Genomic DNA, 25,274 nt, shown 5'->3' with positions numbered 1-25,274 from the left:
TGGCCAGCACCACGCCCGACACACGCACCCCGCCTGTAACGGACTGAACGCGCACTGAAGACTGGGGAGATTCGGGGAAGAAGTTATGGTCGGGGTGTGTGTGGAGGGGATGGACGTGGAGAGGGAGGGAGGAGGAGGCACAGGGGAGGTCTTGAGTTACGCACTTAAGAAGAGGCGAGTACACACTCAGGGGGCAGTGGCGGGCGTGTTGAAGCAAGTCTCTCCGGCACCACTTCCTCCTGCGCACAGAGACAGGGCCGGCCACAACATTCACAGAGAGACAGGGAATTAGCCACAACGTACACACAGACAGATCGAGCCTCGCCGCTCTCAGATGCGCACAGAAAGACGGCTACACCACTGGCTCATGCAAAACTAAGATTCCCCATCATCGCCTTCACAGACTGTTGGGGCGAGTGCTGTTAGCGAGCACCTGTGAAGGCTGGGACGGTACACCAGGGGGTGGGTGGCCAGCACCACGCCCGGCCGCCTTTGTCTCCCCAGTGGCGATGTTTTTACACACCGCACCAGGTACTCATTTGAGGCTGAGTCGACCTGGACGAGTTCATCAATTCAACACTGTTGTTGGTCGTGAAAGGGAATTGAACTCGTGCTAACCACTACGCCACCGCTCCACACACGCACCCCAACAGATACTAATTTGAGGCTGAGTAGACCTAGGGGAGGCCCAAAACCGATTCCCAACATTCCCGTCACCGATGTTGGGCCGTGAGCGGGAATCGAACTCGGGTGGCCGAGTTCGTAGCTCACCGCGGAAGACACCGCAGACACATCGTGGCCTCCAGCACGACACTCCAAACCTCGCCGCTCACCGCCACTCGGACACGGCCACGCCACTCACCACCCGCCCCCCCTCTTCGCACTCGCACAGAGACAGAGGTCACCCCCCGACAGCGTTAATGGGCTGTTGGAGCAAGCGCTGCCAGCGAGGGCATGTTAGGACTGAAGCGTCGCGCCAGGAGGAGGTGGGTGTGCGCTGAAAAACCACTACCCAGCCGCCTTTGTCTCCCCACTGCTGTCGGTGAATACACGCTGAAGCAGGTACCCATTTAAGGCTGAGTCGACCTAGGGGAGGCACGGGACCGGTTCGCATACTCGTCACTGATGTTGGCTTTGAGCGGGAATCAAACTCAGGTCGCCTGTGCGCACTCGCATCGCTCTGTCGATGATGAGGATGATGAGGATGATGAGGTTGATGATGCTGATGAGGTTGATGATGAGGATGATGAGGATGATGAGGATGATGATGATGATGATGAGGTTGATGATGATGATGATGAGGATGATAAGGATGATGAGGTTGATGAGGTTGATGAGGATGATGAGGATGATGAGGATGATGATGATGATGAGGTTGATGAGGATGATGAGGTTGATGATGATGATGAGGTTGATGAGGATGATGAGGTTGATGAGGATGATGAGGTTGATGAGGATGATGAGGATGATGATGATGAGGATGATGATGAGGTTGATGAGGTTGATGAGGATGATGAGGTTGATGAGGATGATGAGGTTGATGATGATGATGATGAGGATGATGAGGTTGATGAGAATGATGAGGTTGATGAGGATGATGAGGATGATGAGGTTGATGAGGATGATGAGGTTGATGATGATGAGGTTGATGAGGATGATGAGGTTGATGATGATGAGGTTGATGAGGATGATGAGGTTGATGAGGATGATGAGGATGATGATGATGAGGATGATGATGAGGTTGATGAGGTTGATGAGGATGATGAGGTTGATGAGGATGATGAGGTTGATGATGATGATGATGAGGATGATGAGGTTGATGAGAATGATGAGGTTGATGAGGATGATGAGGATGATGAGGTTGATGATGATGAGGATGATGAGGTTGATGAGAATGATGATGATGAGGATGATGAGGTTGATGAGAATGATGAGGTTGATGAGGATGATGAGGTTGATGAGGTTGATGAGGATGATGAGGTTGATGAGGATGATGAGGTTGATGAGGATGATGAGGTTGATGAGGATGATGATGAGGTTGATGAGGTTGATGAGGATGATGAGGTTGATGAGGATGATGAGGTTGATGATGATGATGATGAGGTTGATGAGAATGATGAGGTTGATGAGGATGATGAGGATGATGAGGTTGATGATGATGATGAGGATGATGAGGTTGATGAGAATGATGATGATGATGAGGATGATGAGGTTGATGAGAATGATGAGGTTGATGAGGATGATGAGGTTGATGATGATGATGAGGATGATGAGGTTGATGAGAATGATGAGGTTGATGAGGATGATGAGGTTGATGATGATGATGAGGATGATGAGGATGAGGTTGATGAGGATGATGAGGATGATTAGGATGATGAGAATGATGAGGTTGATGAGGATGATGAGGATGATGAGGATACTTTTGGGGCAAGTGCTGTTAGCGAGCACCTATGACGGCCGGAAACGTCACACGCCGGGTTCGTATCACAGCGCGCTAACCGCTATCCCACCGCTCCCCCACACACAACCCCCCCCCCCCCCCCTCTTTACAATGAGCCCCCCCCCCCTCTTTACGATGAGCCCCCCCCCCCCTCGCCGCGCTGCAAAGGCACCGCGCCTACGCAATCGGACACGCGTCCTTCGCTTCGTCCGAGGTGGTGGCCGATAAACCTCGCTACTCGCCGGCACCCAACGGAGCCCAGAGGCACCCGGGCTGAGACGCCGCGTGTGTTCGCATGGCTCGCGACATCAGCAACAGCAGCAGCGACATCAGCAGCAGCAGCAGCGGCATCAACAGCGGCATCGTCATCATCAGCAGCAGCAGCAGTATCATCAGCATCATCAGCAGCATGATTCTCAATGAGTTCGTGTGTGCAGGTGCTGGGCGGATTATTTCACCGCGTCATCTCGAGAGGTGACGGCGGCAGCGTGGGGAGGCATTCATCCAGCAGTGGATTTATCATGGCTGCTGCTGATGATGATGATGATGATCACTCCGGGTGTGATTGCAGGCGCAGTGCTGCTGATGATGATCACTTCGGGTGTGATTGCAGAGCCAGTGCTGCTGATGATGATCACTCCGGGTGTGATTGCAGGCGCAGTGCTGATGATGATGATGATCACTTCGGGTGTGATTGCAGGCGCAGTGCTGCTGATGATGATCACTTCGGGTGTGATTGCAGGCGCAGTGCTGCTGATGATGATCACTTCGGGTGTGATTGCAGGCGCAGTGCTGCTGATGATGATCACTCTGGGTGTGATTGCAGGCGCAGTGACTGAGATGATGATGATCACTCCGGGTGTGATTGCAGGCGCAGTGCTGATGATGATGATGGTGGCGATGGTGGCAAGACGCTTGCACCACGCCGGTTTGGAGCTACCGAAGAGGCAATCCTCCTCCACTCACGCGGGGGGGGGGGTCCCCTCTCCCCCAGGCTGCTGATGGCAGCGGCCTCTCCCCTCCCCATCCCCCGTGGGAGCGGCAGATTGACAACTCCGCTGGGAGAACGCGGCGAGCGGCGGAATGAAACTGAAATGCCCATCGCTACACTAGCCATCCACTCACGATGCCGATAGTCGTGGGGATAGGGGTGGTGATGGGGTGGTGATGGGGGTGGTGATGGGGATGGTGATGAGGTGGTGATGGGGTGGTGATGGCGTGGTGATGGGGATAGTGATGGGGGTGGTGATGGGTTTAGTGATGGGGATAGCGATGGATTTAGTGGTGGGATCGTGATGGGGAAAGTGATTTGGATAGCGATGGGGTTAGTGATGCAGATGGTGACGGGGTTAGTGACGGGGTTAGTGACGGGGTTAGTGATGGGGATGGTGAGGGCGATGGAGATGGGGATAGTGATGGGGTTAGTGACGGGGTTAGTGATGGGGTTAGTGACGGGGTTAGTGACGGGGTTAGTGATGGGTATGGTGAGGGCGATGGAGATGGGACAGCGATGGAGATGGTGATGGGGTTAGTGATGGGGATGGTGAGGGTGATGGTGATGGGGTTAGTGATGGGGATATTGATGGTGATGTCTCCAAGACACCCCAGACCGCTCCCTGACTCACAACACGCAGCACTCGCCCCGCCCCCTGGGTTTCCTGCGGGGGGAAGGGGGGGGCAGAGGGCGACCTCCACCCCCATCACCGACTCTCGCAAACTCTCAGAATCCCCCCCCCCTCTCGCTTCTCATCTTCACGAGCGGCTCTCAAAGCGTTACCATGACGACAGCCGGGCACGCACACACACACGCGCACACGCACACACACACACGCGCACACACACGCACACACACACACGCGCACACACACGCGCACACACACGCACACTTTATTTACACACACACGTGCACACGCACACACACACACGCGCACACACGCGCACACACACACACGCGCACACACACGCGCACACACACGCGCACACACACGCGCACACACACGCGCACACACACGCACACTTTATTTACACACACACACACACGCGCACACACACGCGCACACACACACACACTTTATTTACACACACACACAAACGCGCGCACACACACGCGCGCACACACACACGCACACACACACACATACGCACCCTTTACTTACACACACACGCGTACACACACACGCGCGCGCACACACTCGCACACTTTACTTACACACACGCACTTTACTTACACACACACGCACACTTTACTTACACACACGCACGCACACTTTACTTATTTACACACACGCACACACACACGCACACTTTACTTACACACACGCACGCACACTTTACTTACACACACGTACACACACTTTACTTACACACACACGCACACTTTACTTACACACACACGCACACTTTACTTACACACACGTACACACACTTTACTTCCACACACGCGCGTACACACACAGCGACAAAGATCCCCCACCACGTAGCCTTGGCAGACTTTTGGGGCAAGTTGCTGCTAGCGAGCGGCACCTGTGAAGGCGGCTCGCCCCCCACGCCCGGCCGCCTTTGTCAGTGTGCACTCCGCACCGGGGAGCCCATTTAAGGCCGAGTCGACCTAGGGGAGGCCCACCCAAACATCGATTTGCGCCACGTGATGTGCACGCGCGAGGCGCCTTGACTTCGTGGAAGTGGCGGTGGGGGGCAAGGGAGGGGCATGGGAGTGGTGGGCAGGGGTGGGCAGGGGTGGGCAGGGGTGGGCAGGGGAGTGGTGGGGAGGGGAGTGGTGGGCAGGGGTGGGCAGGGGTGGGCAGGGGAGTGGTGGGGAGGGGAGTGGTGGGGAGTGGTGGGGAGTGGTGGGGAGGGGAGTGGTGGGGAGTGGGAGTGGTGGGGAGGGGAGTGGTGAGCAGGGGAGTGGTGGGGAGGGGAGTGGTGGGGAGGGGAGTGGTGTGGAGTGCGAGGGGAGTGGTGGGAAGTCGAGTGGTGGGGAGGGGAGTGGTGGGGAAGGGAGTAGGAGTGGTGGGGAGGGTTGTGGCGGGGAGCGGTGGTGCAGCGGTTAGCGCTACGCTGCGCTACGAACCCGGCGACACGAGTTCGATTCCCGCTCACGGCCAATATCGGTGACGAATATCTGAACCGGTCCTGGGCCTACCCTAGATCGACTCAGCCTCAAATGAGTACCTGGTGCGGTGTGTAAACATCGCCACTGGGGAGACAAAGGCGGTCGGGCGTGGTGCTGACCACCTACGCCCTCGTGCGCCGTGGCGGCCTTCATAGGTGCTCGCTAACAGCACTTGCCCCAAAAGTCGTTCGAGGCTATACGGGGGATCTTTTTGTTTTGGCTTTGTAGGGTTGGAGTGGGGGCTAGGGACAAGGGGTGAGGGGAGGGTATGGGGGAGGGGCATGGGTGATGGGGGCGGGGCGTGGGAGATGCGGGGGGTGGGTGGGGGGGCGTGGGGGGACGTGGGAGATGCGGGGGGTGGGGGGGCGTGGGGGGTGGGGGGGGGGGCGTAGGGGGGAGGGTGTGAGACACCTGGCCCTGCAGACCCCCCCGGGTGCGTGCGTGGGGAGAGACGCCCCCCACGCCCCCTCCCCCACGCCCCCACTCCCCCCCCCCACACCTCGGATTATAAAACCCAGCGTAAAAACACGGCCAGATGACAGACACACACACGACGACAACAACCGTCGTTCGCCAATAAATGGGGGGACGTCACCACGGCGCTTGTGCCAGGCTAGGTGCACTGTGAGGCCAATTGGACTGTCAAAAGCTCGCTGCTGGCAGGAGTTCGGGGACCAGACCCAGGTGCCATGGGTTGATTGACTGAGATGACTGACATGTGTCAACTTGCTGTGTTTAATCCGCTCGTTGTTGTGAGCGTCGCTTCTCTGCCCAGCAGCAGCGGCGTCCTTCACGAGCCTCCTCTAGAGGCCGATCTCGACACCGCTGGTACCGGTCATCGACAAGTCCACTCAGCTCCACATCCTTCTGTACCACATCTCTTCTCTAGCCCGTGCCGCGCCAGTTTCGACCCCTCTATGCGGCCAAACAAAAGCTGCTTGGGTACGCGGTGGCTGGGCACACGGGCTACATTGACCGATGCAGCCAACGCAGCCTCGCCTGCCAGGAGGAGCTCACCGATGGGACTGTGTCCAGATCTTTCAAGGATCTGCGAGCTCCTCACACAAATCCAACCTTGGGGGAACCCAGGATGGATCTTTGCAGGCCAGCCTCAATGTTTTAAACCAGCGCAGATGCTCTTCCAGAGGGGGTCTCCAACTCCTTCTCAGAGTGAGAATCAATGCCGTATACCAAATTATCACGGACAATACAGGGTTTTTTGTTGGGGTTAGATCGTGTAAATATCTAACCCAAATAAACGATCTAACCCCCAAAAAAATTAACCCGTAAAAACAAAGTTTTTCACTATAAACCCTTTATATGCGTGGCATCGGTTTTATTTTATTATTCATTTCTGTTTTTCTTGAGTAAGAGTTTCATTTTTATCACATTGGTATTTTAAATAAAATATGAAAAAAAAAATCCTAAAAAGTTGGAACATTTTGGAAAAAAATTTTCACGAAAATAAATTGTCACGCGCAACGAGTCTGTGTGCAAAATGTCAGCTCGATAGGATCACGGGAAGTGGGTTAAAAAACGACCGAAAGATTTGCACGGTCGTAAGCGCGCAAGCAAGCAAGCAAGTGAACTTAATATAAAGGATTTAAAAACCCTGTATTATGCATGATATTAGTCGCGAAAGCCAACGTGTTGATCATCATGGTTGACCAATACCTGAACCTAACTTTATCCATCTTGCAAGCGTGTTATATTTTCACCGTTTTAGTTTACGACCGTTACATTACATTCGTTTGTTAGTTGTACAATATTCCTTGAGGTTCCTTGTGTACTCGTCCCCCGCATCTCCGATTCACGCGGTTGGCTACGTACGGTGCGAAAGAAGTCCAACATAAACATGCATACACTCACCCACTCACTCACTCACCCACTCACTCACCCACTCACCTACTCACCCACCCACTCACTCACCCACTCACTCACTCACCCACTCACTCACCCACTCACTCACTCACGCACCCACTCACTCACCCACTCACTCACTCACCCACTCACTCACCCACTCACTCACACACCCACCCACTCACTCACTCACTCACCCACCCACTCACCCACTCACTCACCCACCCACCCACTCACCCACCCACTCACACACTCACCCACCCACTCACTCACTCACCCACCCACCCACCCACCCACCCACCCACCTCACCCACCCACCCACCCACTCACCCACCCACTCACCCACCCACCCACCCACCCACCCACTCACTCACCCACCCACCCACCCACCCACTCACCCACCCACCCACTCACCCACCCACCCACTCACTCACTCACGCACCCACTCACCCACTCACTCACCCACTCACTCACCCACTCACTCACACACTCACCCACTCACCCACTCACTCACTCACTCACCCACTCACTCACCCACTCACCCACTCACCCACCCACCCACCCACTCACCCACTCACCCACTCACTGGTGACTACGCACGGTGCGAAAGAAGTTCAACAGACACACAATCTCGTTTCTTTGGTTATCGGTGGTGCTCAAGCACCACGGGCTCTTCCGTGTTATAAGATAGCCGGGAAACTGGCTAAACGGGATCATCCGTGCAACAAATGAAATAGACACACCATAGGGAGACATCCCTTGACCGCACCCGGACATCGATCCGTCTTCTATTGTATCTGCACAAGATGGAAATTCCTCCGGTGGAACCATGGAAAGATCACGTCTGAAAACGACGTGATCAAAGGATATATTAAATAGTGTGGGGGGGCAGAGGACCATGCCCTGTCACACCCCACAACCCTCATCTCGCTCAGACTGAACACACAATACTCGGGGGCCTGCCCACCATCATGAAGATCCTCAATGATTGCGAGTTAGAGGGACCGTGACCCCAAAATCACGAAGGAAAACTCAGAGCCCTGACCTAGTTATGGTATCGTAGGCCTTGAGCAGGTCAGTGAAGGAGAGACATTCCCGATGCACATATCAAAGACAAAGATACCCCGTATAGCCTTAACAGAATGTTGTGGCAAGTGCTGTTAGCGAGCACCTTTGAAGGCCGGAACTGTACACGAGGGGGTGGGTAGCCAACACCCACGCCCCGGCCCGCCGCCTTTGTCCCCCCTCGTGGCGATGTTTACACACCGCACCAGATACTCATATGAGGCTGAGACGACCTAGGGGAGGCCCAGGACCGGTTTAGATAATCGTCACCGGTGTTGGCCGTGAGCGGGAATCGAACTCGGGTTGCCAGGTTCGTAGCGCAGCGCGCTAACCTCTACACCACACCCACACTCAGTCCCCACACACACACCCACACACACACTCCCACACACACACACTCCCACACACACACTCCCACACACACACTCCCACACACACACACTCCCACACACACACTCCCACACACACACACACTCCCACACACACACACACTCCCACACACACTCCCACACACACACTCCCACACACACACCCACACACACTCCCACACACACACCCACACACACACACACTCCCACACACACACACACTCCCACACACACACACACACACTCCCACACACACACTCACACACACACACACACACTCCCACACACACACTCCCACACACACACCCACTCCCACACACACACCCACACACACACACACTCCCACACACACACACCCACACACACACACTCCCCACACACACACACACTCCCACACACACCCACACACACTCCCACACACACTCCCACACACACACCCACACACACACACACCCACACACACACACACTCCCACACACACACCCACACACACTCCCACACACACTCCCACACACACACCCACACACACACACACTCCACACACACACACCCACACACACACGTGCTTGCACAGATCCACAGACCGACAAACCATTCTCTCGAATTCCCTCTCCCCCACGCCTTTTGTCCCCGATGCACGCTCCCCCTCGCGGCCGCCTTTGTCTCACTTCCCCCCCCACCCCACAACACTCCACAGAGCAGCTGCGCTCCGAGACATAATCACCCAAACCCCCTCCCCATCCTCCGCACGAAACGTCACAGGACCCCCCCCCACCCCTAACGTCTCCAAAGCCCCCGCCACCATCACAGAAGACAAAGATCTCCCTGGCCGTTGAAGCAAGAGCGATGCCGACAATGTCAGGGTGGGGAGAGTGGGGGGGGTCGGAACCACGGTCGGCCGCCTTTGTCTCCCCGACGCTGATGGGTCACACGGCTGCGCTACTCATTTGAGGCCGCGTCGACCTAGGGGATCCACAGAGCAGGTTCGACTATCACGAATTGTGGCCGTGAAGCGGGAATCGAACCCTCGTGGCCGGATTCTTGGCGCAGTGCGCCGACCGCTGCGCCACCACTCCCTCACCATCACCGCCTCCACCCCCATCACCACCTCCACACCCACCTCCAACCCCATCACCCGCCTCCACCCCCATCACCCGCCTCCACCCCCATCACCGCCTCCACCCCCATCACCACCACCATCACCGCCTCCACCCCCCCATCACCACCTCCAACCCCATCTCCACCTCCACCCCCCATCACCGCCTCCACCCCCATCACCGCCTCCACCCCCATCACCGCCTCCAACCCCATCACCGCTTCCACCCCCATCCCACCGCCTCCACCCCCATCAGCACCTCCACCCCCATCACCATCTCCACCACCATCACCACCCCCATCACCGCCTCCACCCCCATCACCGCCTCCACCCCCCATCACCACCTCCAACCCCATCACCCATCTCCACCTCCACCCCCCATCACCGCCTCCACCCCCATCACCGCCTCCACCTCCACCCCCATCACCGCCTCCAACCCCATCACCGCCTCCAACCCCATCACCGCCTCCACCCCCATCACCGCCTCCACCCCCATCAGCACCTCCACCCCCATCACCACCTCCACCACCATCACCACCCCCATCACCGCCTTCAATCCCCTTCACCGCCTCCACTCCCATCACCGCCTCCACTCCCATCACCAGCCCTCATCCCCACATTTGTCCTCACAAAAGCAAGGCGGTGGAGGAGGAGGGTCTACAATAGACCCCAACAACAATGGCACATCTGCCCCTCGGCTCACAATGTCCTCGGGCCGCCTCGTGGAGCCGCGCGTAAGGACGAAGGCGATGAATGAGGGAGATCATGTGGACGGTCACACCATGGGCCACACCACCACGCCGCGATGGGGCTCGGCACACAGCTGGTCTCACCACACCACGGGTCTCACCACACCATGAAGGGTCTCACCACACCATGAAGGGTCTCACCACACCACGGGTCACACCACACCACGGGCATCGGCACATCATGATGATGCTCGCCAAACCGTGATGGGTCTGGATACATCATGATGGGTGTCACCAATTCGAGATGGGTCCCATCACACCACGGGTATTGCCACACCATGATGGATCAACTCTCACCACATCATGAAGGGTCTCACCACACCACAGGAATCGCCACACCATGATGGGGCTCACCACACCACGGGTCTCACCACACCACGATGAGGCTCACCACACCACAGGTCTGACCACACCACGATGAGGCTCACCACACCACAGGTCTGACCACACCACGATGAGGCTCACCACACCACGGGTCTCACCACACCACAGGTCTCACCACACCACGATGAGGCTCACCACACCACAGGTCTGACCACACCACGGGTCTCACCACACCACGATGAGGCCCACCACACCACGGGTCTCACCACACCACCACAACACATACCCCCCCCCACCACAGCCCGCTCACTCGCACACGCAGCCTCCCACCCCCACGTGAGACTGGGCTCGCGCCGTGCGGTGTTGTGGGGGGGGTGAGGGGGGGATGGGGGTGGGGGCTGGGGGGTATTTAACAGAATAATTAAATTATTAAAATAACGCGAGACGCCAAATTTAGCAGCTAAAGGGGAGTGGGCGTGTTGTAGGTGGTGGGGTCGGGGCGTTGGACGAGGGGAGGGGCTGGAGGGGGGTGAAGTCATCACGAGGGGTTGGGGGCTAGGGGGGGTTGGGGGCTAGCGGGAGTTGGGGTGGGGGCTAGGGGGGTTGGGGTGGGGGCTAGGGTGGGGGTGGGGGCTAGGGGGGTTGGGGGCTAGCTGGAGTTGGGGTGGGGGCTAGAGGGTGGGGACTAGGGGGGGTTGGGGTGGGGGCTAGGGGGGTTGGGGTGGGGGCTAGGGGGGTGGGGGTGGGGGCTAGGGGGGGGTGGGGGCTAGGGGGGGTTGGGGTGGGGGCTAGGGGGGGTTGGGGTGGGGCCTAGGGGGGTTGGGGTTGGGGCCTAGGGGAGTGGGGGTGGGGGCTAGGGGGGTGGGGGCTAGGGGGGGTGGGGGCTAGGGGGGTTGGGGTGGGGGCTAGGGGGGGGTTTGGGGTGGGGCCTAGGGGGGTTGGGGTGGGGGCTCGGGGTCTTTGTTGTGGCTGCTGCTGTTCGGCGTAGTCGCAGCTCACACGCTACCACCCCCCCCCGACTCATCTCACCACTCACGCGTTGCGCCTTCCGCGATCCACTGCTGGATGAGGGCCTCTCCACGCCGTTGATGGTCGTGTTGGGGTGGGGGGGGTTATGTGGACCATACTCCACAGGCAATTGCAGGCCGGTTCGATTCGATTTCTCGTCGCGGCAGCTGAAATAACGCTGCAAGTTTCTTAAATCTCATATTCTTAGGTTTTTTTCGGTAAAGTCACGTAGGTAAAAAATTAAAATTAAATCACTTGATACAGCTATCGTGCTGTGACGGTTCCACCTGAAGACGGAAGCTTGTGTTGCCTCCGAAACGTCGTGATTTTTATTTTATTTTCATTTAACTTTTATTAATTTTCTTTTTTTACCTACGTGACTTTACGGAAAAAACCCTAAGAATATGAATCCTTGCAGTCACGAAAGCTTCAAATCTAGAATTCTTAAATCTCCTTCATCCCCTCTCCTCAGATGGGCGAGTCGCTTGTGGTGGTGGTGGTGGGGTGGTGAAGTGTGGGCGCTCACACCTCGGCCAAGGCGTTCGTCCAAGGAAGAGTCCACCCACAGGCCCCTTCAGCCAGCAGTGGCATGGGCAGTCACTTGCAGGGCCGCACCTTTGCTTGTATGTTGAGCTTCTTTCGCACCGTACGTACCCAAAACTTTATATATATTTTTAAACAAACGGTGATGCTGCTGCAGCTGCGTTGGCAGTGCTTCGCAAACAACAGCAACTCGTCAATAACAACAACACTGAGTGTGCGGCCGTACAAAACGAAACTAACATTTAATAGGCGACGTTTCAGGCAATGGCCCTACTCCGTAGCACGTACAGAGAGAGGCCATGAGAGGGGCATAGTGGATGATGCGAGTTGGAGACTGCCCGTTACACCACGGGGCCCTGATGACAATTACTGGCAGTCCTCTATTTACGATGGAGATGCGTTACGACGACCCCATCGTAAGTCGAAAATATCGTAAGTCGAAGATGGCCTATAGCCTACCCAGGAGTCTTAAAGAATGGTGATAATTTAGCAAAACAGAGCAATTTACAGTACCGTACTGTATACACTATATACTGTATGTATGTATTAATTACAATACTGTATTGCACAGTAAAATGTAAAGTAAAAAAACAAGGTAACTTCTTAGCCTACCTATATGAACTGTAATTTAATAGAAAGTTTTTTCAGGAAACAATCCAATCTGCTATAAAAAAAAAACTTTTAACATGCATTGAACGTATCGTATCGTGGTAACCCTAAAATGAAATCGCTAAAGCTACGTATCATAGCGTAGTGTATAGTGTAATGTATAGTGTAGTGTATAGTAATCATGTAGTGTATAGTGTAGTGTATAGTGTAGTGAAGTGTATAGTGTAGTGTAATAATGTAATGTATAGTGTAGTGTAATAATGTAGTGTATAGTGTAGTGTAATAATTTAGTGTAATAATGTAGTGTATAGTGTAATGTATAGTGTAGTGTATAGTAATCATGTAGTGTGTAGTGTAGTGTATAGTGTAGTGTATAGTGAAGTGTAATAATGTAGTGTATAGTGTAGTGTATAGCGAAGTGTATAGTGTAGTGTATACATGCATTGCACGTATCGTAACGTATCATATTGTACTGTACCCACCAAGATTATGTCCGTCGTCTGCACACTTGAACGATGTTAAGGTTCTTGATGGCAATTGTGTCGTATCGCCATCGTAAGATCGAAATATCGTAAGTCGGAGCATCGTAACTCGGGGACTACCTGTACATTGCACACATTGATTCCTGACTAGGCAGATGAACAATTGAAGAGGGGGTTGTGAGGACGCGCCAGGACGGATATCCCCTCGGCCCCCCTCGGCCCCCCTCGGTGAGTTCAGGGGACCCCTCCCCCCCCCCGCCCCCCCACGGCAGAGCTAATTGGGCCCACGTGATCAATTAGGTGTCCCGGTATGTGGTTCTGTTTTCACCATCATCACCGTCGACTGATTACAGGCGTCTGTTTTTTTTTATATTTGTACGACGGTATTTAATTGCGTGTGTTATTTAATAGAGAACGGAAATCTATTAAACATGCAGAGGTCACATCAACGTAACCATCATCAACACAAATCAAGTAGATACAAAGATCCCTCGTGTAGCCTTTCAGAGACTGTTGGGGCAAGTGCTGTTAGCGAGCACCTATAAAGGCCGATACACCACCACCTCCATCATCATCATCATCATCCATCTTCTCGATACATGCAAAGCAAAGATCCCCCGTGTAGCCTTTCAGAGACTGTTGGGGCAAGTGCTGTTAGCGAGCACCTATAAAGGCCGATACACCACCACCTCCATCATCATCATCATCCATCTTCTCGATACATGCAAAGCAAAGATCCCTCGTGTAGCCTTTCAGAGACTGTTGGGGCAAGTGCTGTTAGCGAGCACCTATAAAGGCCGATACACCACCACCTCCATCATCATCATCATCCATCTTCTCGATACATGCAAAGCAAAGATCCCCCGTGTAGCCTTTCAGAGACTGTTGGGGCAAGTGCTGTTAGCGAGCACCTATAAAGGCCGATACACCACCACCTCCATCATCATCATCCATCTTCTCGATACATGCAAAGCAAAGATCCCCCGTGTAGCCTTTCACAGACTGTTGGGTCACCACGCACATATTTCATCATCACCACCACGACCCCATCCTTCAATGTCATCATCATCATCAGCAGCGCCACAAGCGCCGCTGTACAGAGACGACCACGTGATGTATTCCTCCGCAACTTTCATCTCGCTCAGACTGAGGGCGTGCGTGTGTAAGGGAGTGTGTGTGTGTCTCTGTGTGTGTGTCTCTGTGTCTGTGTGTCTCTGTGTCTGTGTGTTCTGTGTGTGTCTGTGTGTGTCTGTGTTTCTGTGTGTGTCTGTCTCTGTGTGTGTCTGTCTCTGTGTGTGTGTGTCTCTGTGTGTGTGTGTCTGTTTGTGTGCGTGTCTGTTTGTGTGTGTGTGTCTGTTTGTGTGTGTCTGTGTGTCTGTTTGTGTGTGTCTGTGTGTATGTGTGTTTCTGTGTGTGTCTCTGTGTGTGTTTTTGTGTGTATGTGTGTATGTGTGCGTGTCTATGTGGGTGTTTCTGTGTGTCTGTGTGTGTCTGTGTGCATGTCTGTGTGTGTGCCAGTGTGTGTTTGTGTGTGTGTTTCTGTGTGTGCGTCTGTGTGTATGTCTGTGTGTGTGTCAGTGTGTGTTTCTGTGTGTGCGTCTTTGTGTCTGTGTGTGTGTGTCAGTGTGTGTGTGGGGAGTGGTAGTGTAGCGGTTCGCGCGCTGCGCTACGAACCTGGCAACACAAGTTCGATTCCCGCTCACGACCAAAAACAGTGGCGAATACCTGTGTCGGCTCAGCCATAAATTAGTACTCGGTGCGGCGTATAAAACATTGGCACTGGGGAGACAAAGGCGGCCGGGCATGAAGAGCCCCTAGTGAGCTACATGGGGGATCTTAGCCTTTGTGTATGAGTGTATGTATGTCTGTCGACTCAACCTCAAATGAATACCTGGTGCGATGTGTAAACATCGCCTCTAGGGAGACAAAGGCGGCCGGGCGTGGTGCTGGCCACCCACCCCCTCGTGTGCCGTGCCGGCCTTTATAGGTGCTCGCTAACAGCACTTGCCCCTACAGTCTATTAAGGCTACACGGAGGAATCTTTGTTTTTTTGTGTCTGTCTGTGTTGTTTTGGTGGCATAATGGGTTTCCCGTTAAGAGCTCACAACACATCAATAAGCGTCCACAAACACACACTGACACATTATTATATACACACATTAACTCGTGCACACCAAGACAGAGCTCGCCCGTATAGCCTTCCACGGAGTGCTGGGGCAAGTGTGGATCGCGAGCACTTGTGCCGTATACAATCACTCAGAGACAAAGAGCCCCCCCCCCCCCCCCGTGGAGACTTAGCAGACTTTGTGTGGCAAGTGCCGTTAAGAAGCAGCAGCAGCTACTAAGGCCGGCACGGCACACAAGGGTCGTGAGTGGCCAGCAACACGCCCGGCCGCCTTTGTCTCCCTAGCGGCGATGTTAATACCACGGCAGCAGATACTCACTCGATGCCGAGTTGATCTGCCGGGGGGGGAGGCCAAAGACTGCTTCAGATAATTGTCACCCAGTGTTGCATTCAGACACACTCACACACACCACACACCACGCACACACTCACACCACACACACACTCACACACCACACACACCACACACCACACACACGACACAGACACACGCTCACACCACACACACACCACACACACTCACACACACACTCACACACACCACACACACACACCACGCACACACTTACACACACTCACACACTCACACCACACACACCACACACCATACACACACACACCACACACACCACACAAACACTCACACCACACACACACACACCACACACTCACACATCACACTCACACCACAAACACCACACACACACTCACACCACATTCACATCATACGCACTCACACCACACACACACCACACACACACTCACACCACATAGATTCACACCACACACACACCACACACACACCACACCACACACACACCACACACACTCACACCACACACACCACATACACTCTCACACACACACTCACACACACTCACACCACACACACACTCACACCACACACCACATATACCACACACACTCACATTCAGAAACAATCACAATCACACGAGTGTGTGATTGTGATTGTGTTGCATTCAGACGAGTGTGTGATTGTGTGAGTGTGTGGTGTGTGTGTGTCTGAATGCAACACAAACACACGAGTGTGAGTGTGTGATTGTGTGGTGTGTGTGTGATTGTGAGTGTGTGAGTGTGTGATTTTGTGATTGTGTGGTGGTGTAAGTGTGTGTGTCTGAATGCAATACAACCACGAGTGTGTGATTGTGTGGTGTGTGTGTATGGTGGTGTGTGTGTCTGAATGCAACACAATCACACGAGTGTGTGTGTGTGATTGCGTGTGATCGTGTGATTGTGTGGTGGTGTGTGTGTGTGGTGTGTGAGTGTGTGACTGTGTGGTGTGTGTGTGTCTGAATACAACACAACCACACGAGTAGGTGATTGTGTGAGTGTGTGTGAGGTGTGTGTGATTGAGTGGTGAGTGTGTGGTGTGTGTCTGAATGCAACACAACTACACGAGTGTGTGAGTGGGTGATTGTGTGGTGTATGTGTGTGTGTGATTGTGTGGGGTGTGTGTGATTGTGTGGTGTGTGAGTGTGTGAGTGTGTGTCTGAATGCAACACAACCACACGAGTGTGTGCCCACAGTCTGCGACGGAGCGCACACGAGGATCGCTCTAGCGGACCTGTTGAACCGCAGCAGTGAGCGCAGTGAAACTTACTTGCTTCTCGCGGTCGATGTGTTGTTGTCCCAGTCCAGGACCCCCCCCCCAAGCAAGTAACACAGCCGAGACACCCCCAGGGCCCCCCTTGATCCCTCTTCCTCACCCCCCTAAACAACCCGCCACCCCCCCAGGGATGATGCTGGGAGCCGGGATGCGAGCGTCTCGCCGCCGCCGCCGCGGGGAACTTGAGAATTCCCGGGGCACCGAGATTCCCACTGGGAACTCGGGGGGGGGGGGGGTGGAGAGAAGTGCCTCGCTATTGGCTGAGGAGCACGAGACGGGAGAGACGGTGGGGGGGAGGGGAAGAGGAGAGGGGTGGGGAGGAGAGAGACGGGACGGGGGAGACGGGGAAGAGAGGGGAGAGACGGTGGGGGGGAGGGGAAGAGGAGAGGGGTGGGGAGGAGAGAGACAAGGGACGGGGGAGACGGGGAAGAGAGGGGAGAGACGGTGGGGTTGGTGGAGGGGGGGGGAGATTTGGGTGAGAAGGAAGATGGAGAGAATGGAGAGATTGGAGAGGATTGGGGGGGCGAGTGGAGAGAGGGATGGGAGAGGAGGGGGAGAGGATAAGCGGGAGAGTCGTGGTGTCCTTAATTTAACGAGGAGCTGCTGAACCCGCTGAAAGACATGAAACAGCATCGACTCTTCTGCAAAGGCGACCTGGGAGAGAGGAGGAGAGACCGGCAGAAGGGGGCGATGGTAGAGTGGGGAGAGAGGGGAGAGAGACACAGGGAGCGATGGGAGAGTGGGGGGAGAGGGGAGAGAGACACTGGGAGCGAGGGGAGAGTGGGGGAAGAGGGGAGAGAGACACGTGGAGCGAGGGGAGAGTGGGAGGGAGAGTGCGAGAGATGGAGAAGGGAGCGTGGGGAGAGGGGACAGAGGGGAGAGAGACACATGGAGCGATGGGAGAGTGGGGGGAGAGGGGAGAGAGACACTGGGAGCGAGGGTAGAGTGGGGGAAGAGGGGAGAGAGACACTGGGAGCGAGGGGAGAGTGGGAGGGAGAGTGCGAGAGATGGAGAAGGGAGCGTGGGGAGAGGGTAGCGAGGGGTGAGAGGGGGAGAAGTGAGAGGGGAGAGGGAGGAAGGTCGTGGGGTGGGCGTTTTTCTCGTGGCCAGACACGCGGACATAGAACTCCCTCTCTCACTCACTTTGTCACACTCTCTCACTCACTTTGTCACACTCTCTCATTCACCGTCACACTCACTCCCTCGCTGCCACACTCTTTATCTCTCTGGCTCGCACTCTCTGGATGTATGTTGAACTTCTTTCGCACCGTACGGAGCCAACCGTACTAATTGGAGGTGCGGGAAAAGGATAACAAACTAAACACGAAAAGCAGTTGTAAGGAAATCAGTTTTTAATCTCAGTCACACACACACTCTCTCACTCACTCAAGTCACACACTCTTACTCACTCCTACACAATCATATACATACTCATTTTCACTCACTCACTCATATACACACTCACATACACTCAGATACACACTCGCTTCCACACACACCATCACCCCAACACACACACACACCATCACCCCAACACACACACACACCATCACCCCAACACACACACCATCACCCCAACACACACACACACACCATCACCCCAGCACACACACACACCATCACCCTAACACACACACACACCATCACTCCAACACACACACACCATCACCCCAACACACACGCAGCCTCCACAACCGCGCACCGGTCAGGAATTTACATAATCCTCTACTTAGGGTCCCGGGTATTTAATTCAGTGTTGTGAGAGCCCCCCAAACCTCACCCCATCCCCTAGACCACCTCCCTTTTCAACTCGTGTGTACACGTGTGTGTGCGTCTCTCTGCGTGTGTGTGTGTACGTGGTGGGGAGCGGTGGCGCAGTGGTTAGCGCTACGCTGCGCTGCCAACTCGGCGACCCGAATTCGATTCCCGCTCACGGCCAACACCGGTGACGATTATCTGACACGGTTCTGGGCCTCCCCTAGGTCGACTCAGCCTCAAATGAGTACCTGGTGCGGTGTGTAAACATCGCCACTGGGGAGACAAAGGTGGTCGGGCGTGGTGTTGGCCACCCACCCCCTCGTGTGCCGTGGCGGCCTTCATAGGTGCTCGCTAGCAGCACCTTGAGTCAACAATCATCCGCGAGACTCCACCACCCCCAAAAGTCCACCACCCCCAAAAGTCCACCACCCCCAAAAGTCCACCACCACCACTCTATTTTCCATCACCACCCTCTGTAGTCCACCACCACCTCCACTCTATACTCCATCACCACCCTCTGTAGTCCACCACCACTCTATACTTAATCACCGCCCTCTGTAGTCCACCACCACCACCCTCTATAGTCCACCATCTCCACTCTTTACTCCACCACCACCCTCAATAGTCCACCACCACCACCCTCTATAGTCCACCACCACTCTATACTCCATCACCACCCTCTGTAGTCCACCACCACCACTCTATAGTCCACCATCACCACCACTCTATAGTCCACCCACCCTCTCTAGACCGGACTCACCGCGGCCACTCCCGCGTCCGCTCCGGGCCCCGGTCGCGGGGGGTAACAATGGCAGGAAGGGGGTCCCCCGAGACCCCCACACCCCTCGAGCCCCGCCCCCTCCTTGGGGGTCGCGGGGGGGGGGCTAGCGACCCCCCCCCACCTCCTCCACCACCGTGGGAGCAGCGGCGTTGCGTGCGTGGGTGAGTGGGTAACACGTGGGTGTACACACGTGTGTGTGTGTGTGCGTGTGTACGCACGTGTGTGTGTGTGCGTGTGTACGCACGTGTGTGTGTACACACGTGTGTGTGTGAGTGTACACACGTGTGTGTGTGCGTGTGTGTACACTCACGTGAGTGTACACATGTGAGTGTGTGTGTGCGTGTACACACGTGTGTGTGTGTGTGCGCGCTATGAACCCGGCGACCCGAGTTCGATTCCCGCTCACGGCCAACACCGGTGACGATTATCTGAACCGGTCCTGTACACACGACATTCCTAAAAACACATTCGTGAATAACACCGTGGGCCTTCGAAGAGAAGCGACGTTTCGGGCAACGGCCCTTCTTTACAGCTGCACATTTAACAAACCACAGCAGTGGATCGACCACGACTGTGCACGGGACTCGATGGAAGCGTTCGGGGGGGGCGGGGGGGGTTCTTTGACTTCGATGTCGGGTGCCCGGGGGCCACAACCGACGCCGGCAATGTGTCGACAAAGGCGGCGACAAGGGGCACCTGGCCCCGACCGGGTGTCGGGTTCACACCTGAATGCCCGCGGCCACGTGCTCAGTCGCGAGCAGAAGATTCCCCGGGTAGCGCACACGGGGCTGTCGGGGCAAGTGCTGTTCGACGAGCACCAACAACAACAGACGGGCAACGCGACGTTGTCTCCCCGGCTTTGCTGTGTCCACACCGCGCCAGCAGCAGGGCCGGGTGATCCGAGTAGTTGCACGTGTAGTAGCTGCACGTGTAGTAGCTGCACGTGTAGTAGCTACTACACGTGTAGTAGCTGCACGTGTAGTAGCTACGTGTGTAGTTGCTGCATGTGTAGTAGCTACATGTGTAGTGTGTAGCTACTACATGTGTAGTAGCTGTGTGTGTAGTAGCTGCGCGTGTAGCATCTGCACGTGTAGCAGCTGCACGTATAGCAGCTACACGTGTAGTAGCCTACATGTGTAGTAGCTACATGTGTAGTAGCTACGGGCCCCGCCGAACTTTCAAGGGCCCCGCGCTAAATGCTTTCAAGCTGTCAATTCCGGTTGAGTGATTCTGCACTTACTCTATTACTATAGTACTTTACCGCCTTCAACTTTTATGAACGACTTGGTGTTTAAGATTAGCGATTTGTCGTATTATCTGGCTGTAGAGCAAACGTAAAAATACAATTACTTTAGAATGCAAAATGTTGATGTTTAATATGTGTGTGTTTTTGTTATTTTGGTAAGTATCCGGCGTTGCACGGGCGAAAAAGACAGACACACACATCGACTTACACACACATTTTATGTACATGAGTTTAGTGGAAGAAGCAAGGAACAGAAATATTAGTTGTCGACACACAAACATTACGATTGTAATAGTTGCAAGGCTGAAAATGGAAAAAATAGGTTTCTATCAACGTGATTTGACACAATAACAAATACATCAATGCAGACCAAGTTATAAAAAAAATATTAGTTGTGAGCACACAAACGAAAACATGTGAATATTTGCAAGGTGATGATTAAAATACCAGGTTTCGGCCCCGCACTCGCTTAATCCGGCACTGCACGCCAGGTACTCATTTCAGACCGAGCGAACTAATCAGGTCAATTAAATTTCGATTTAAAGCTTTCGTGACTGCAGGAATTCATCTTCTTGGTTCTTTCGGTAAAGTTACGTAGAACGGAAATAATACAATAATAAAAATAAAACATAATAAAATACAATTCTCACGACGTTTCGGCCACAATGCAAGCAGCCGTCCTCAGGTGAAGAACAGGTCTGTCGGAAAGACAGCGTCTGACAGACCTGTTCTTCACCTGAGGACGGCTGCTTGCGTTGTGGCCGAAACGTCGTGAGAATGATTTTATTATGTTTTATTTGCATTATTTTATTATTTCCATTCCACGTGACTTTACCGAAAGAACCAAGAGGTCAATTAAATGTTTGTCTAACACGTGGCGCCTTCCTGGCACAAATCTGCCACCCGAAGCGCCCGGGGCCGGTTCAGAAACTCGTCACCGATGTTGGCCGTGAGTGGGAATCGAACTCGGGCGGTCGGGGTTTCGTTAACCGCTACCCTACCACTCGCAAAGACAAAGATCCCCCGCAGAGGCTTAACAGACTGTAGGGGCAAGTGCTGTTAGCGAGCACCTATGAAGGCCGGCACGGCACACGAGGGGGTGGGTGGCCAGCACCACGCCCGACCGCCTTTGTCTTCCCAGTGGCGATGTTTACACACCGCACCAGGTACTGATTTCAGGCTGAGTCGACCTAGGGGAGGCCCAGGACCGGTTCAAATAATCGTCACTGGTGTTGGCCGTGAGCGGGAATCGAACCCGGAGCAGCGCGCTAACCGCTACACTACCGCTCCCCACTAAAAACACACACAGATGCACACACGCACCGACCTGTACACACACACTCAGTCTCTCCTACACGTGGAGACAAAAGACACCCCCAACCCCCCGTATAGCCTTAACAGACTTTTGATAGCAAGTGCTGTTAGCGAGCACACGACACACACACACAAGCACCCCCCCCCCTACACACACGCACACTCTGGCGTGTGTGTGGGTATACGGCAGCTGTGTGTGTTTGCGCCGGACACACCGCTCGCACCTGTGCTGGGCCTCCCACCTGCGGCTACACACGTGGCCGCGAGTTTACGGGGATTAGCTTCAGAACCATCTAATACACCCCCCCACACACACACCTTCACTCCAGAGGTCGCAAACGGGTTTTGATTCCTTACCCGTACGCGTACCCGGCCGCACCAGGGTCCAAAACGGGTACCCGTACCCTACCCGATACCCGGCTACCCGTACCCGGCCGGGTACGGGTAGGGTACGGATATCGGGTACCCGATTGCGACCTCTGGGATGAAGCCATGTTGCAGGCGCGGGTGGGTTGATTCTAGGAACTTGAATTGTGAGAAGAGACAAGACGTTGGGAAATGAGTGACAAACGGTGACTCACCAGTGACTCACGGCCCACCCGTACCCGGCCGCACCAGGGTCGCAAACGGGTACCCGTACCCGGCCGGGTATCGGGTAGAGTACGGGTATCGGGTACCCGGTTGCGACCTCTGCTTCACTCCCTCCCACGTTAACAGCGGAGCAGCGTTACGAGTCTATTAAGTAGGGCGAGATCTTGTCTTATATTCATTGGGAGCCTTAGATCAAGGCGCTCTCTCCATAGCAGAGTTTATAGCGGTAACAACAATAGATTATGCATTGGTATAGATTGTGCACAAATAGAGTATGCACAAATCTGGCTGTCGCCTGATGAAGCTAGTTGTAATTATTGGCGAAACGTCGTACTCAGATTGTAAATGTTGTGGCTTGGGTCTCCAACACACCGGTGTGCTGAACTAGTAGCGGGTTTAATGACACATTAATATTTACGCGATCTAACCCAACCACCCCCCCCCCCCCCTCTTATCACAGATAACATTAGTCGCGAAAGCCTTCCACGCGTTCAGCAGTCGAAAATAAATTAGTTTTCAATCGAGGTTTTGAAAAAACGAGCTTTAGAGATGGGCAGGGCCAGTGATAGGGAATCCTCTCTCTCGGAGCGATAGAGGATCAACCGGGGTGACGAGGAGGCGAGTGGCGGGGATGAGGGACGATCATCGGACGACGCCGTCCTTCGCGGTTCCGGCCTCGCGAGGGCCAACTCTGGCCTGTGGGTCCCGCGGAGGACGCACCGACTCGCTGCGGAGTCGCGCGCGGTGCCCTTCCGTGCCCGCCACCGCTTGTAAGTCACGGAACACACGAGCCGTGCTATCCACGACGCGTTGGCAGTGGTGCACAGAGCACAATCAGCCGACACGAGACGCCGAATCAACAACACCGCGTGCGTGCTACGCGTCACCGGTGACGCGTCGGTGACGCGTCGGCAGTGGTGCACACGGCACAATCAACAACACAACGCGACACTTTCGATTTAAAGCTTTCGTGACTGCAGGGATTCATCTTCTTGGTTCTTTCGGTAAAGTCACGTAGAAGGGAAATAATAAAATAATAAAACATGATAAAATAATTCTAACGACGTTTCAGACCTGGTCTTCACCTGAGGACGGCTGCTTGCATTGTGACCGAAACGTCGTGAGAATTATTTTATTGTTTTATTTTATTATTTTCATTCTACGTGACTTTACCGAAAGAACCAAGAAGACAACGCGACACGTTGGAGCCAACAACACCGCGTGCGAGCTACGAAGGCCTGTTGCCCGAAACGTCCACTACTGTGCAGTCTTCCTTTCAAGGCCGCAACGGCGTTCTGGACGAACCCGTTGAGTTTTGCTTCCGAATTAAATTCGCCTCGACTCGACGCGCCCCATGGCTTAAGGCACCCGCGTGTTTAAATCCGGCAGTCATCGCGAGCGCGCATTCACGCTCGAGCTTTGGTTGCCACCCGTCCTGTTTTCCCCGGGATCGTACTCATGCTCAGCTCGCAGCGGCTGCTGCACGTGGTGCGGGAGCGTTTCTCAACGCGCCGATTGTGACCGTTTCGCCTCACCCACCCACTCACTCACTTAACTACTCACCCACCCACCCACTCACTGAAGTACTCACTCACTGAACCCACACATCCACTCACTCACTGAACCACTCACCCACCCACTCACTCACTTAACTACTCACCCACCCACTCACTGAAGTACTCACTCACTGAACCCACACATCCACTCACTCACCCACTCACTCACCCACCCACTCACTGAAGCCACACATCCACTCACTCACTTAACTACTCACCCACCCACCCACTCACTGAAGTACTCACTCATTGAACCCACACATCCACTCACTCACCCACTCACTCACCCACCCACTCACTGAAGCCACACATCCACTCACTCACTTAACCACTCACTCACCCACTGAACCCACACATCCACTCACTCACCCACCCACACACTCACTAAACCATTCACTCCTCCCCTCACTAACCCACTCACTCATCCACTCTCACTGAACCACTGACTCACCTACTCACTCACTCACTGAACCACTCACCCACCCACTCAATGAAGCACTCTCACTGAACCCACACATCCACTCACTCACTCACTCCTCCACTCACTCACTCACCCACCCACCCACTCACTAAACCATTCACTTATCCACTCACTAACCCACTCACTCATCCACTCTCAC

The 25,274-nt window shown here is 54.6% G+C and overlaps 1 protein-coding gene across 1 annotated transcript in view; it reads right to left on the bottom strand.

Annotated features, from left to right (window-relative positions):
• Positions 1 to 24,454, bottom strand: part of LOC144948550 (uncharacterized) — a 48,019-nt gene extending 23,565 nt beyond the window's left edge. Inside the window, exons 1-4 of the mRNA XM_078878118.1 lie at positions 24,435 to 24,454; positions 23,819 to 23,894; positions 17,403 to 17,512; positions 165 to 239 (exon numbers count right to left, since the gene is read on the bottom strand). Coding sequence (XP_078734244.1) covers positions 165 to 239; positions 17,403 to 17,512; positions 23,819 to 23,894; positions 24,435 to 24,454 — 281 coding nt within the window. The remainder of the gene's footprint in view (positions 1 to 164; positions 240 to 17,402; positions 17,513 to 23,818; positions 23,895 to 24,434) is intronic.
• Positions 24,455 to 25,274: the final 820 nt, after the last annotated feature.

Source organism: Lampetra fluviatilis, chromosome 50, assembly GCF_964198595.1.
Source record: "Lampetra fluviatilis chromosome 50, kcLamFluv1.1, whole genome shotgun sequence".
Classification (NCBI taxonomy): domain Eukaryota; kingdom Metazoa; phylum Chordata; class Hyperoartia; order Petromyzontiformes; family Petromyzontidae; genus Lampetra; species Lampetra fluviatilis.
Note: the sequence above shows the minus strand (reverse complement) of the source record. Positions and strands in the feature narration are given on the sequence as shown.